This window comes from Bombina bombina, chromosome 1 (genome assembly GCF_027579735.1).
Source record: "Bombina bombina isolate aBomBom1 chromosome 1, aBomBom1.pri, whole genome shotgun sequence".
Lineage (NCBI taxonomy): Eukaryota > Metazoa > Chordata > Amphibia > Anura > Bombinatoridae > Bombina > Bombina bombina.
The window spans coordinates 1,911,172-1,928,222 of record NC_069499.1 but is presented as its reverse complement, the minus strand read 5'-3'; the positions used below and the strand labels follow the sequence as shown (position 1 = coordinate 1,928,222).

Sequence of the window (17,051 nt, the reverse complement as noted above, 5' to 3'; positions counted from 1 at the left end):
CTATTAATAATAAGTGTGCGCTAGACACTGTAATATCACACCTACACTGTCACTATTAATAATAAGTGTGCGCTAGACACTGTAATATCACACCTACACTGTCACTATTAATAATAAGTGTGCGCTAGACACTGTAATATCACACCTACACTGTCACTATTAATAATAAGTGTGCGCTAGACACTGTAATATCACACCTACACTGTCACTATTAATAATAAGTGTGCGCTAGACACTGTAATATCACACCTACACTGTCACTATTAATAATAAGTGTGCGCTAGACACTGTAATATCACACCTACACTGTCACTATTAATAATAAGTGTGCGCTAGACACTGTAATATCACACCTACACTGTCACTATTAATAATAAGTGTGCGCTAGACACTGTAATATCACACCTACACTGTCACTATTAATAATAAGTGTGCGCTAGACACTGTAATATCACACCTACACTGTCACTATTAATAATAAGTGTGCGCTAGACACTGTAATATCACACCTACACTGTCACTATTAATAATAAGTGTGCGCTAGACACTGTAATATCACACCTACACTGTCACTATTAATAATAAGTGTGCGCTAGACACTGTAATATCACACCTACACTGTCACTATTAATAATAAGTGTGAGCTAGACACTGTAATATCACACCTACACTGTCACTATTAATAATAAGTGTGCGCTAGACACTGTAATATCACACCTACACTGTCACTATTAATAATAAGTGTGCGCTAGACACTGTAATATCACACCTACACTGTCACTATTAATAATAGTGTGCGCTAGACACTGTAATATCACACCTACACTGTCACTATTAATAATAAGTGTGCGCTAGACACTGTAATATCACACCTACACTGTCACTATTAATAATAAGTGTGCGCTAGACACTGTAATATCACACCTACACTGTCACTATTAATAATAAGTGTGCGCTAGACACTGTAATATCACACCTACACTGTCACTATTAATAATAAGTGTGCGCTAGACACTGTAATATCACACCTACACTGTCACTATTAATAATAAGTGTGCACTAGACACTGTAATATCACACCTACACTGTCACTATTAATAATAAGTGTGCGCTAGACACTGTAATATCACACCTACACTGTCACTATTAATAATAAGTGTGTGCTAGACACTGTAATATCACACCTACACTGTCACTATTAATAATAAGTGTGCGCTAGACACTGTAATATCACACCTACACTGTCACTATTAATAAGTGTGAGCTAGACACTGTAATATCACACCTACACTGTCACTATTAATAATAAGTGTGCGCTAGACACTGTAATATCACACCTACACTGTCACTATTAATAATAAGTGTGCACTAGACACTGTAATATCACACCTACACTGTCACTATTAATAATAAGTGTGCGCTAGACACTGTAATATCACACCTACACTGTCACTATTAATAATAAGTGTGCACTAGACACTGTAATATCACACCTACACTGTCACTATTAATAATAAGTGTGGTAGACACTGTAATATCACACCTACACTGTCACTATTAATAATAAGTGTGCGCTAGACACTGTAATATCACACCTACACTGTCACTATTAATAATAAGTGTGCGCTAGACACTGTAATATCACACCTACACTGTTACTATTAATAATAAGTGTGCGCTAGACACTGTAATATCACACCTACACTGTCACTATTAATAATAAGTGTGTGCTAGACACTGTAATATCACACCTACACTGTCACTATTAATAATAAGTGTGCGCTAGACACTGTAATATCACACCTACACTGTCACTATTAATAATAAGTGTGCGCTAGACACTGTAATATCACACCTACACTGTCACTATTAATAATAAGTGTGCGCTAGACACTGTAATATCACACCTACACTGTCACTATTAATAATAAGTGTGCACTAGACACTGTAATATCACACCTACACTGTCACTATTAATAATAAGTGTGCGCTAGACACTGTAATATCACACCTACACTGTCACTATTAATAATAAGTGTGCGCTAGACACTGTAATATCACACCTACACTGTCACTATTAATAATAAGTGTGCGCTAGACACTGTAATATCACACCTACACTGTCACTATTAATAATAAGTGTGCGCTAGACACTGTAATATCACACCTACACTGTCACTATTAATAATAAGTGTGCGCTAGACACTGTAATATCACACCTACACTGTCACTATTAATAATAAGTGTGCGCTAGACACTGTAATATCACACCTACACTGTCACTATTAATAATAAGTGTGCGCTAGACACTGTAATATCACACCTACACTGTCACTATTAATAATAAGTGTGCGCTAGACACTGTAATATCACACCTACACTGTCACTATTAATAATAAGTGTGCGCTAGACACTGTAATATCACACCTACACTGTCACTATTAATAATAAGTGTGCGCTAGACACTGTAATATCACACCTACACTGTCACTATTAATAATAAGTGTGCGCTAGACACTGTAATATCACACCTACACTGTCACTATTAATAATAAGTGTGCGCTAGACACTGTAATATCACACCTACACTGTCACTATTAATAATAAGTGTGCGCTAGACACTGTAATATCACACCTACACTGTCACTATTAATAATAAGTGTGTGCTAGACACTGTAATATCACACCTACTGTCTCTATTAATAATAAGTGTGCGCTAGACACTGTAATATCACACCTACACTGTCACTATTAATAATAAGTGTGCGCTAGACACTGTAATATCACACCTACACTGTCACTATTAATAATAAGTGTGTGCTAGACCTGTAATATCACACCTACACTGTCACTCATTAATAATAAGTGTGCGCTAGACACTGTAATATCACACCTACACTGTCACTATTAATAATAAGTGTGCTGCTAGACACTGTAATATCACACCTACACTGTCACTATTAATAATAAGTGTGGCACTAGACACTGTAATATCACACCTATACAGTCACTATTAATAATAAGTGTGTGCTAGACACTGTAATATCACACCTACACTGTCACTATTAATAATAAGTGTGCGCTAGACACTGTAATATCACACATACACTGTCACTATTAATAATAAGTGTGCGCTAGACACTGTAATATCACACCTACACTGTCACTATTAATAATAAGTGTGCGCTAGACACTGTAATATCACACCTACACTGTCACTATTAATAATAAGTGTGCGCTAGACACTGTAATATCACACCTACACTGTCACTATTAATAATAAGTGTGCGCTAGACACTGTAATATCACACCTACACTGTCACTATTAATAATAAGTGTGCGCTAGACACTGTAATATCACACCTACACTGTCACTATTAATAATAAGTGTCAGCTAGACACTGTAATATCACACCTACACTGTCACTATTAATAATAAGTGTGCGCTAGACACTGTAATATCACACCTACACTGTCACTATTAATAATAAGTGTGCGCTAGACACTGTAATATCACACCTACACTGTCACTATTAATAATAAGTGTGCTCTAGACACTGTAATATCACACCTACACTGTCACTATTAATAATAAGTGTGCGCTAGACACTGTAATATCACACCTACACTGTCACTATTAATAATAAGTGTGCACTAGACACTGTAATATCACACCTACACTGTCACTATTAATAATAAGTGTGCCTAGACACTGTAATATCACACCTACACTGTCACTATTAATAATAAGTGTGCCTAGACACTGTAATATCACACCTACACTGTCACTATTATAATAAGTGTGCGCTAGACACTGTAATATCACACCTACACTGTCACTATTAATAATAAGTGTGCGCTAGACACTGTAATATCACACCTACACTGTCACTATTAATAATAAGTGTGCGCTAGACACTGTAATATCACACCTACACTCACAATTAATAATAAGTGTGCGCTAGACACTGTAATATCACACCTACACTGTCACTATAATAATAAGTGTGACTAGACACTGTAATATCACACCTACACTGTCACTATTAATAATAAGTGTGGCGCTAGACACTGTAATATCACACCTACACTGTCACTACTTATAATAAGTGTGCGCTAGACACTGTAATATCACACCTACACTGTCACTATTAATAATAAGTGTGTGCTAGACACTGTAATATCACACCTACACTGTCACTATTAATAATAAGTGTGCGCTAGACACTGTAATATCACACCTACACTGTCACTATTAATAATAAGTGTGCGCTAGACACTGTAATATCACACCTACACTGTCACTATTAATAATAAGTGTGCGCTAGACACTGTAATATCACACCTACACTGTCACTATTAATAATAAGTGTGCGCTAGACACTGTAATATCACACCTACACTGTCACTATTAATAATAAGTGTGCGCTAGACACTGTAATATCACACCTACACTGTCACTATTAATAATAAGTGTGTGCCTAGACACTGTAATATCACACCTACACTGTCACTATTAATAATAAGTGTGCGCTAGACACTGTAATATCACACCTACACTGTCACTATTAATAATAAGTGTGCGCTAGACACTGTAATATCACACCTACACTGTCACTATTAATAATAAGTGTGCGCTAGACACTGTAATATCACACCTACACTGTCACTATTAATAATAAGTGTGCGCTAGACACTGTAATATCACACCTACACTGTCACTATTAATAATAAGTGTGCGCTAGACACTGTAATATCACACCTACACTGTCACTATTAATAAGTGTGCGCTAGACACTGTAATATCACACCTACACTGTCACTATTAATAATAAGTGTGCGCTAGACACTGTAATATCACACCTACACTGTCACTATTAATAATAAGTGTGCGCTAGACACTGTAATATCACACCTACACTGTCACTATTAATAATAAGTGTGCGCTAGACACTGTAATATCACACCTACACTGTCACTATTAATAATAAGTGTGCGCTAGACACTGTAATATCACACCTACACTGTCACTATTAATAATAAGTGTGCTCTAGACACTGTAATATCACACCTACACTCACTATTAATAATAAGTGTGCTCTAGACACTGTAATATCACACCTACACTGTCACTATTAATAATAAGTGTGCGCTAGACACTGTAATATCACACCTACACTGTCACTATTAATAATAAGTGTGCGCTAGACACTGTAATATCACACCTACACTGTCACTATTAATAATAAGTGTGCGCTAGACACTGTAATATCACACCTACACTGTCACTATTAATAATAAGTGTGCGCTAGACACTGTAATATCACACCTACACTGTCACTATTAATAATAAGTGTGCGACTAGACACTGTAATATCACACCTACACTGTCACTATTAATAATAAGTGTGCGCTAGACACTGTAATATCACACCTACACTGTCACTATTAATAATAAGTGTGCGCTAGACACTGTAATATCACACCTACACTGTCACTATTAATAATAAGTGTGCGCTAGACACTGTAATATCACACCTACACTGTCACTATTAATAATAAGTGTGCGCTAGACACTGTAATATCACACCTACACTGTCACTATTAATAATAAGTGTGCGCTAGACACTGTAATATCACACCTACACTGTCACTATTAATAATAAGTGTGCGCTAGACACTGTAATATCACACCTACACTGTCACTATTAATAATAAGTGTGCGCTAGACACTGTAATATCACACCTACACTGTCACTATTAATAATAAGTGTGCGCTAGACACTGTAATATCACACCTACACTGTCACTATTAATAATAAGTGTGCTCTAGACACTGTAATATCACACCTACACTGTCACTATTAATAATAAGTGTGCGCTAGACACTGTAATATCACACCTACACTGTCACTATTAATAATAAGTGTGCGCTAGACACTGTAATATCACACCTACACTGTCACTATTAATATAAGTGTGCGCTAGACACTGTAATATCACACCTACACTGTCACTATTAATAATAAGTGTGCGCTAGACACTGTAATATCACACCTACACTGTCACTATTAATAATAAGTGTGCGCTAGACACTGTAATATCACACCTACACTGTCACTATTAATAATAAGTGTGAGCTAGACACTGTAATATCACACCTACACTGTCACTATTAATAATAAGTGTGCGCTAGACACTGTAATATCACACCTACACTGTCACTATTAATAATAAGTGTGCGCTAGACACTGTAATATCACACCTACACTGTCACTATTAATAATAAGTGTGCGCTAGACACTGTAATATCACACCTACACTGTCACTATTAATAATAAGTGTGCGCTAGACACTGTAATATCACACCTACACTGTCACTATTAATAATAAGTGTGCGCTAGACACTGTAATATCACACCTACACTGTCACTATTAATAATAAGTGTGCGCTAGACACTGTAATATCACACCTACACTGTCACTATTAATAATAAGTGTGCGCTAGACACTGTAATATCACACCTACACTGTCACTATTAAATAATAAGTGTGCGCTAGACACTGTAATATCACACCTACACTGTCACTCGTAATATAAGTGTGCGCTAGACACTGTAAAATCACACCTACAACTGTCACTATTAATATAAGTGTGCGCTAGACACTGTAATATCACACCTACACTGTCACTATTAATAATAAGTGTGCGCTAGACACTGTAATATCACACCTACATGTCACTATTAATAATAAGTGTGCGCTAGACACTGTAATATCACACCTACACTGTCACTATTAATAATAAGTGGGCGCTAGACACTGTAATATCACACCTACACTGTCACTATTAATAATAAGTGTGCGCTAGACACTGTAATATCACACCTACACTTCACTATTAATAATAAGTGTGCGCTAGACACTGTAATATCACACCTACACTGTCACTATTAATAATAAGTGTGCGCTAGACACTGTAATATCACACCTACACTGTCACTATTAATACTAAGTGTGCGCTAGACACTGTAATATCACACCTACACTGTCACTATTAATAATAAGTGTGCGCTAGACACTGTAATATCACACCTACACTGTCACTATTAATAATAAGTGTGCGCTAGACACTGTAATATCACACCTACACTGTCACTATTAATAATAAGTGTGCGCTAGACACTGTAATATCACACCTACACTGTCACTATTATTAATAGTGACAGTGTAAGCTAGACACTGTAATATCACACCTACACTGTCACTTATAATAAGTGTGGCTAGCAACTGTAATATCAACACCTTACAGTGTCACTATTAATAATAAGTGTGCGCTAGACACTGTAATATCACACCTACACTGTCACTATTAATAATAAGTGTGCGCTAGACACTGTAATAATCACCACCTACACTGTCACTATTTATAATAAGTGTGCGCTAGACACTGTAATATCACACCTACACTGTCACTATTAATAATAAGTGTGAGCTAGACACTGTAATATCACACTACACTGTCACTATTAATAATAAGTGTGTGCTAGACACTGTAATATCACACCTTCACTGTCACTATTAATAATAAGTGTGCGCTAGACACTGTTAATATCACACCTACACTGTCACTATTAATATAAGTGTGCGCTAGACACTGTAATATCCCACCTACACTGTCACTATTAATTATAAGTGTCGTGCCTAGACACTGTAATATCACACCTACACTGTCACTATTAATAATAAGTGTGCGCTAGACACTGTAATATCACACCTACACTGTCACTATTAATAATAAGTGTGCGCTAGACACTGTAATATCACACCTACACTGTCACTATTAATAATAAGTGTGCGCTAGACACTGTAATATCACACCTACACTGTCACTATTAATAATAAGTGTGCGCTAGACACTGTAATATCACACCTACACTGTCACTATTAATAATAAGTGTGCGCTAGACACTGTAATATCACACCTACACTGTCACTATTAATAATAAGTGTGCTAGACACTGTAATATCACACCTACACTGTCACTATTAATAATAAGTGTGTGCTAGACACTGTAATATCACACCTACACTGTCACTATTAATAATAAGTGTGCGCTAGACACTGTAATATCACACCTACACTGTCACTATTAATAATAAGTGTGCGCTAGACACTGTAATATCACACCTACACTGTCACTATTAATAATAAGTGTGCGCTAGACACTGTAATATCACACCTACACTGTCACTATTAATAATAAGTGTGCGCTAGACACTGTATATCACACCTACACTGTCACTATTAATAATAAGTGTGTGCTAGACACTGTAATATCACACCTACACTGTCACTATTAATAATAAGTGTGCACTAGACACTGTAATATCACACCTACACTGTCACTATTAATAATAAGTGTGCGCTAGACACTGTAATATCACACCTACACTGTCACTATTAATAATAAGTGTGCGCTAGACACTGTAATATCACACCTACACTGTCACTATTAATAATAAGTGTGCACTAGACACTGTAATATCACACCTACACTGTCACTATTAATAATAAGTGTGCGCTAGACACTGTAATATCACACCTACACTCACTATTAATAATAAGTGTGTGCTAGACACTGTAATATCACACCTACACTGTCACTATTAATAATAAGTGTGCGCTAGACACTGTAATATCACACCTACACTGTCACTATTAATAATAAGTGTGCTAGACACTGTAATATCACACCTACACTGTCACTATTAATAATAAGTGTGTGCTAGACACTGTAATATCACACCTACACTGTCACTATTAATAATAAGTGTGCGCTAGACACTGTAATATCACACCTACACTGTCACTATTAATAATAAGTGTCTACTAGACACTGTAATATCACACCTACACTGTCACTATTAATAATAAGTGTGCGCTAGACACTGTAATATCACACCTACACTGTCACTATTAATAATAAGTGTGCACTAGACACTGTAATATCACACCTACACTGTCACTATTAATAATAAGTGTGCGCTAGACACTGTAATATCACACCTACACTGTCACTATTAATAATAAGTGTGCGCTAGACACTGTAATATCACACCTACACTGTCACTATTAATAATAAGTGTGCGCTAGACACTGTAATATCACACCTACACTGTCACTATTAATAATAAGTGTGCGCTAGACACTGTAATATCACACCTACACTGTCACTATTAATAATAAGTGTGCGCTAGACACTGTAATATCACACCTACACTGTCACTATTAATAATAAGTGTGCGCTAGACACTGTAATATCACACCTACACTGTCACTATTAATAATAAGTGTGCGCTAGACACTGTAATATCACACCTACACTGTCACTATTAATAATAAGTGTGCGCTAGACACTGTAATATCACACCTACACTGTCACTATTAATAATAAGTGTGCGCTAGACACTGTAATATCACACCTACACTGTCACTATTAATAATAAGTGTGCGCTAGACACTGTAATATCACACCTACACTGTCACTATTAATAATAAGTGTGCGCTAGACACTGTAATATCACACCTACACTGTCACTATTAATAATAAGTGTGCGCTAGACACTGTAATATCACACCTACACTGTCACTATTAATAATAAGTGTGCGCTAGACACTGTAATATCACACCTACACTGTCACTATTAATAATAAGTGTGCGCTAGACACTGTAATATCACACCTACACTGTCACTATTAATAATAAGTGTGCGCTAGACACTGTAATATCACACCTACACTGTCACTATTAATAATAAGTGTGCGCTAGACACTGTAATATCACACCTACACTGTCACTATTAATAATAAGTGTGCGCTAGACACTGTAATATCACACCTACACTGTCACTATTAATAATAAGTGTGCGCTAGACACTGTAATATCACACCTACACTGTCACTATTAATAATAAGTGTGCGCTAGACACTGTAATATCACACCTACACTGTCACTATTAATAATAAGTGTGCGCTAGACACTGTAATATCACACCTACACTGTCACTATTAATAATAAGTGTGCGCTAGACACTGTAATATCACACCTACACTGTCACTATTAATAATAAGTGTGCGCTAGACACTGTAATATCACACCTACACTGTCACTATTAATAATAAGTGTGCGCTAGACACTGTAATATCACACCTACACTGTCACTATTAATAATAAGTGTGCGCTAGACACTGTAATATCACACCTACACTGTCACTATTAATAATAAGTGTGCGCTAGACACTGTAATATCACACCTACACTGTCACTATTAATAATAAGTGTGCACTAGACACTGTAATATCACACCTACACTGTCACTATTAATAATAAGTGTGCGCTAGACACTGTAATATCACACCTACACTGTCACTATTAATAATAAGTGTGCACTAGACACTGTAATATCACACCTACACTGTCACTATTAATAATAAGTGTGCGCTAGACACTGTAATATCACACCTACACTGTCACTATTAATAATAAGTGTGCGCTAGACACTGTAATATCACACCTACACTGTCACTATTAATAATAAGTGTGCGCTAGACACTGTAATATCACACCTACACTGTCACTATAATAATAAGTGTGTGCTAGACACTGTAATATCACACCTACACTGTCACTATTAATAATAAGTGTGTGCTAGACACTGTAATATCACACCTACACTGTCACTATTAATAATAAGTGTGCGCTAGACACTGTAATATCACACCTACACTGTCACTATTAATAATAAGTGTGTGCTAGACTGTAATATCACACCTACACTGTCACTATTAATAATAAGTGTGCGCTAGACACTGTAATATCACACCTACACTGTCACTATTAATAATAAGTGTGCGCTAGACACTGTAATATCACACCTACACTGTCACTATTAATAATAAGTGTGAGCTAGACACTGTAATATCACACCTACACTGTCACTATTAATAATAAGTGTGCAGCTAGACAACTGTAATATCACACCTACACTGTCACTATTAATAATAAGTGTGCGCTAGACACTGTAATATCACACCCTACACTGTCACTATTATAATAAGTGTGCCTAGACACTGTAATATCAACCTACACTGTCACTATTAATAATAAGTGTGCACTAGACACTGTATATCACACCTACACTGTTACTATTAATAATAAGTGTGCGCTAGACACTGTAATATCACACCTACACTGTCACTATTAATAATAAGTGTGCGCTAGACACTGTAATATCACACCTACACTGTCACTATTAATAATAAGTGTGCACTAGACACTGTAATATCACACCTACACTGTCACTATTAATAATAAGTGTGCGCTAGACACTGTAATATCACACCTACACTGTCACTATTAATAAGTGTGCGCTAGACACTGTAATATCACACCTACACTGTCACTATTAATAATAAGTGTGCGCTAGACACTGTAATATCACACCTACACTGTCACTATTAATAATAAGTGTGCGCTAGACACTGTAATATTCACACCTACACTGTCACTATTAATAATAAGTGTGCTGCTAGACACGGTAATATCACACCTACACTGTCACTATAATAATAGTGTGCTGCTAGACACAGTAATATCACACCTACACTGTCACTATTAATAATAAGTGTGCGCTAGACACTGTAATATCACACCTACACTGTCACTATTAATAATAAGTGTGCAGCTAGACACTGTAATATCACCCTACACTGTCACTATTAATAATAGTGTGCGCTAGACACTGTAATATCACACCCACACTGTCTCTATTAATAATAAGTGTGCGACTAGACACTGTAATATCACACCTACACTGTCACTATTAATAATAAGTGTGCGCTAGACACTGTAATATCACACCTACACTGTCACTATTAATAATAAGTGTGCGCTAGACACTGTAATATCACACCTACACTGTCACTATTAATAATAAGTGTGCACTAGACACTGTAATATCACACCTACACTGTCACTATAATAATAAGTGTGCGCTAGACACTGTAATATCACACCTACACTGTCACTATTAATAATAAGTGTGCGCTAGACACTGTAATATCACACCTACACTGTCACTATTAATAATACGTGCTGTCTAGACACTGTAATATCACACCTACACTGTCACTATTAATAATAAGTGTGTGCTAGACACTGTAATATCACACCTACACTGTCACTATTAATAATAAGTGTGCGCTAGACACTGTAATATCACACCTACACTGTCACTACTAATAATAAGTGTGCGCTAGACACTGTAATATCACACCTACACTGTCACTTATTATTAATAAGTGTGCGCTAGACACTGTAATATCACACCTACACTGTCACTATTAATAATAAGTGTAGCGCTAGACACTGTAATATCACACCTACACTGTCACTATTAATAATAGTGTGTGCTAGACACTGTAATATCACACCTACACTGTCACTATTAATAATAAGTGTGCGCTAGACACTGTAATATCACACCTACACTGTCACTATTAATAATAAGTGTGCGCTAGTCACTGTAATATCACACCTACACTGTCACTATTTATAATAAGTGTGCGCTAGACACTGTAATATCACACCTACACTGTCACTATTAATAATAAGTGTGCGCTAGACACTGTAATATCACACCTACACTGTCACTATTAATAATAAGTGTGCGCTAGACACTGTAATATCACACCTACACTGTCACTATTAATAATAAGTGTGCATTAGACACTGTAATATCACACCTACACTGTCACTATTAATAATAAGTGTGCGCTAGACACTGTAATATCACACCTACACTGTCACTATTAATAATAAGTGTGCTCTAGACACTGTAATATCACACCTACACTGTCACTATTAATAATAAGTGTGCGCTAGACACTGTAATATCACACCTACACTGTCACTATTAATAATAAGCTGTGCTGCTAGACACTGTAATATCACACCTACACTGTCACTATTAAGTGTGCGCTAGACACTGTAATATCACACCTACACTGTCACTATTAATAATAAGTGTAAGCTAGACACTGTAATATCACACCTACACTGTCACTATTAATAATAAGTGTGCGCTAGACACTGTAATATCACACATACACTGTCACTATTATTAATAGTGTGCGCTAGACACTGTAATATCACACCTACACTGTCACTATTAATAATAAGTGTGCGCTAGACACTGTAATATCACACCTACAAGTCACTATTAATAATAAGTGTGCGTAGACACTGTAATATCACACCTACACTGTCACTATTAATAATAAGTGTGCGCTAGACACTGTATATCACACCTACACTGTCACTATTAATAATAAGTGTGCGCTAGACACTGTAATATCACACCTACACTGTCACTATTAATAATAAGTGTGCGCTAGACACTGTAATATCACACCTACACTGTCACTATTAATAATAAGTGTGCGCTAGACACTGTAATATCACACCTACACTGTCACTATTAATAATAAGTGTGCGCTAGACACTGTAATATCACACCTTCACTGTCACTATTAATAATAAGTGTGCGCTAGACACTGTAATATCACACCTACATCTACTATTAATAATAAGTTGTGCGCTAGACACTGTAATATCACACCTACACTGTCACTATTAATAATAAGTGTGCTGCTAGAACACTGTAATATCACACCTACACTGTCACTATTAATAATAAGTGTGCGACTAGACACTGTAATATCACACCTACACTGTCACTATTAATAATACGTGTGGCGCTAGACACTGTAATATCACACCTACACTGTCTCTAATTAATAATAAGTGTGCGCTAGACACTGTAATATCACACACTACAACTGTCACTACTAATAATAAGTGTGCAGCTAGTCACTGATAAATATCACACCTACACTGTCACTACTAAAATAATGTGTGCTGCTAGGGACACTGTAATATCACACCTACACTGTCTCTACTACTTAATAATAAGTGTGCTAGACACTTGTACATATCACACATACACTGTCTACTTATTAATAATAAGTGTGCGCTAGACACTGAATTATCCAACTCCTAACTGTCACTATTAATAATAAGTGTGCGCTTAGACACTGTAATATCAGCAACTACACTGTCACTATTTACTAATAAGTGTGGCTAGACACTTGTAATCTCACACCTACACTGGTCACTATAATAATAAGTGTGCACTAGACACTGTAATATCACACCTACACTGTCACTATTAATAAGTGTGTGCTAGACCTGTAATATCACACCTATCACTGTCACTATTAATAATAAGTGTGCACTAGACACTGTAATATCACACCTACACTGTCACTATTAATATAAGTGTGCGCTAGACACTGTAATATCACACCTCCACTGTCACTCACTAAGAATAAGAGTGCGCTAGACCTGTAATATCACACCTACACTGTCACTATTAATAATAAGTGTGCGCTAGACACTGTAATTATCACACCTACACTGTCACTATTAATAATAAGTGTGCGCTAGACACTGTAATATCACACCTACAATGTCACTATTAATATATAAGTGTGCGCTAGACACTGTAATATCACACCTACACTGTCACTATTAATACTACGTGTGCGCTAGACACTGTAATATCACTACTACACTGTCACTATTAATAATAAGTGTGTGCCTAGACACTGTAAATATCACACCTACCCTGTCACTATTAAAAATAAGTGTGCGCTAGACACTGTAATATCACACCTACACTGTCACTATTAATAATAAGTGTGCGCTAGACACTGTAATATCACACCTACACTGTCACTATTAATAAATAAGTGTGCGCTAGACACTGTAATATCACACCTACACTGTCACTATTAATAATACGTGTGCGCTAGACACTGTAATATCACACCTACACTGTCACTATTAATAATAAGTGTGTGCTAGACACTGTAATATCACACCTACACTGTCACTACTAATAATAAGTGTGCGCTAGACACTGTAATATCACACCTACACTCACTATTAATAATAAGTGTGCGCTAGACACTGTAATATCACACCTACACTGTCACTATTAAGTGTGCACTAGACACTGTAATATCACACCTACACTGTCACTATTAATAATAAGTGTGCGCTAGACACTGTAATATCACACCTACACTGTCACTATTAATAATAAGTGTGCGCTAGACACTGTAATATCACACCTACACTGTCACTATTAATAATAAGTGTGCGCTAGACACTGTAATATCACACCTACACTGTCACTATTAATAAGTGTGCGCTAGACACTGTAATATCACACCTACACTGTCACTATTAATAATAAGTGTGTGCTAGACACTGTAATATCACTCCTCACTGTTACTATTAAATAATAAGTGTGCACTAGACACTGTAATATCACACCTACACTGTCACTATTAATAATAAGTGTGCGCTAGACACTGTAATATCACACCTAAACTGTCACTATTAATAATAAGTGTGCGCTAGACACTGTAATATCACACCTACAGTCACTATTAATAATAAGTGTGCGCTAGACACTGTAATATCACACCTACACTGTCACTATTAATAATAAGTGTACGCTAGACACTGTAATATCACACCTAAACTGTCACTATTAATAATAAGTGTGCGCTAGACACTGTAATATCACACCTACACTGTCACTATTAATAATAAAGCGTGCGCTAGACACTAATATCACACCTACACTGTCACTATTAATAATAAAGCGTGCGCTAGACACTAATATCACACCTACACTGTCACTATTAATAATAAGTGTGCGCTAGACACTGTAATATCACACCTACACTGTCACTATTAATAATAAGTGTGCGCTAGACACTGTAATATCACACCTACACTGTCACTTTAATAATAAGTGTGCGCTAGACACTGTAATATCACACCTACACTGTCACTATTAATAATAAGTGTGCGCTAGACACTGTAATATCACACCTACACTGTCACTATTAATAATAAGTATGCGCAAGACACTGTAATATCACACCTACACTGTCACTATTAATAATAAGTGTGCGCTAGCACTGTAATATCACACCTACACTGTCACTATTAATAATAAGTATGCGCTAGACACTGTAATATCACAACTAGACCTTTGTTTTGTAATCGGCTGCGGCGGTGCAGTGCTTGTGCGGATTTATAGTAAATTGATTGTAACAAGAGTTGCTATTATTAACAGGGATAACCACTAATCACATTAAAGTCACTGGCATCATCACCTGCTCTGGCGAGATTAAACAAAATGAAGGAGGAGTTGTCACAGGGGGGTATGTCCTGAAGGAGGGTGGAAGCTTCTGAAGGGGACAACAGCTCATTCGTCTTCCCTTGTGTGGCATCTGAACTGGTGTCAATGCCCACAGGCAGGTTGTTCAGCATAATCGGCCCTGGACTCTTAGACTGCACTGCCTGAACATCGGGAACATCTGTTGTAAGAAAAACATATTTTAGGTAACAAGGAAAAATAATAATAAACACTTAAAAAAGCAGAAGGTGGAAGAGAAACAGGTCTGAACAAGAAGCCAAGGGCCCACCCCCAAGTATCAGTGAGACAGAGGAGCAGCCCCTGAGTATCAGTGAGACAGAGGAGCAGCCCCTGAGTATCAGCGAGACAGAGGAGCAGCCCCTGAGTATCAGCGAGACAGAGGAGCAGCCCCTGAGTATCAGTGAGACAGAGGAGCAGCCCCTGAGTATCAGTGAGACAGAGGAGCAGCCCCTGAGTATCAGCGAGACAGAGGAGCAGCCCCTGAGTATCAGTGAGACAGAGGAGCAGCCCCTGAGTATCAGTGAGACAGAGGAGCAGCCCCTGAGTATCAGTGAGACAGAAGGAGCAGCCCCTGAGTATCAGTGAGACAGAGGAGCAGCCCCCGAGTATCCCTGAGTATCAGTGAGACAGAGGAGCAGCCCCTGAGTATCAGCGAGACAGAGGAGCAGCCCCTGAGTATCAGTGAGACA

At 36.9% G+C, this 17,051-nt stretch overlaps 1 protein-coding gene across 1 annotated transcript in view; it reads right to left on the bottom strand.

Moving 5' to 3' along the window:
- ZNF410 (zinc finger protein 410) overlaps positions 1 to 17,051 on the bottom strand; it is a gene marked incomplete in the record, with an annotated part of 101,198 nt that overhangs the window by 60,252 nt on the left and 23,895 nt on the right. The window contains 1 exon segment of the mRNA XM_053697057.1: positions 16,319 to 16,522. Coding sequence (XP_053553032.1) covers positions 16,319 to 16,522 — 204 coding nt within the window.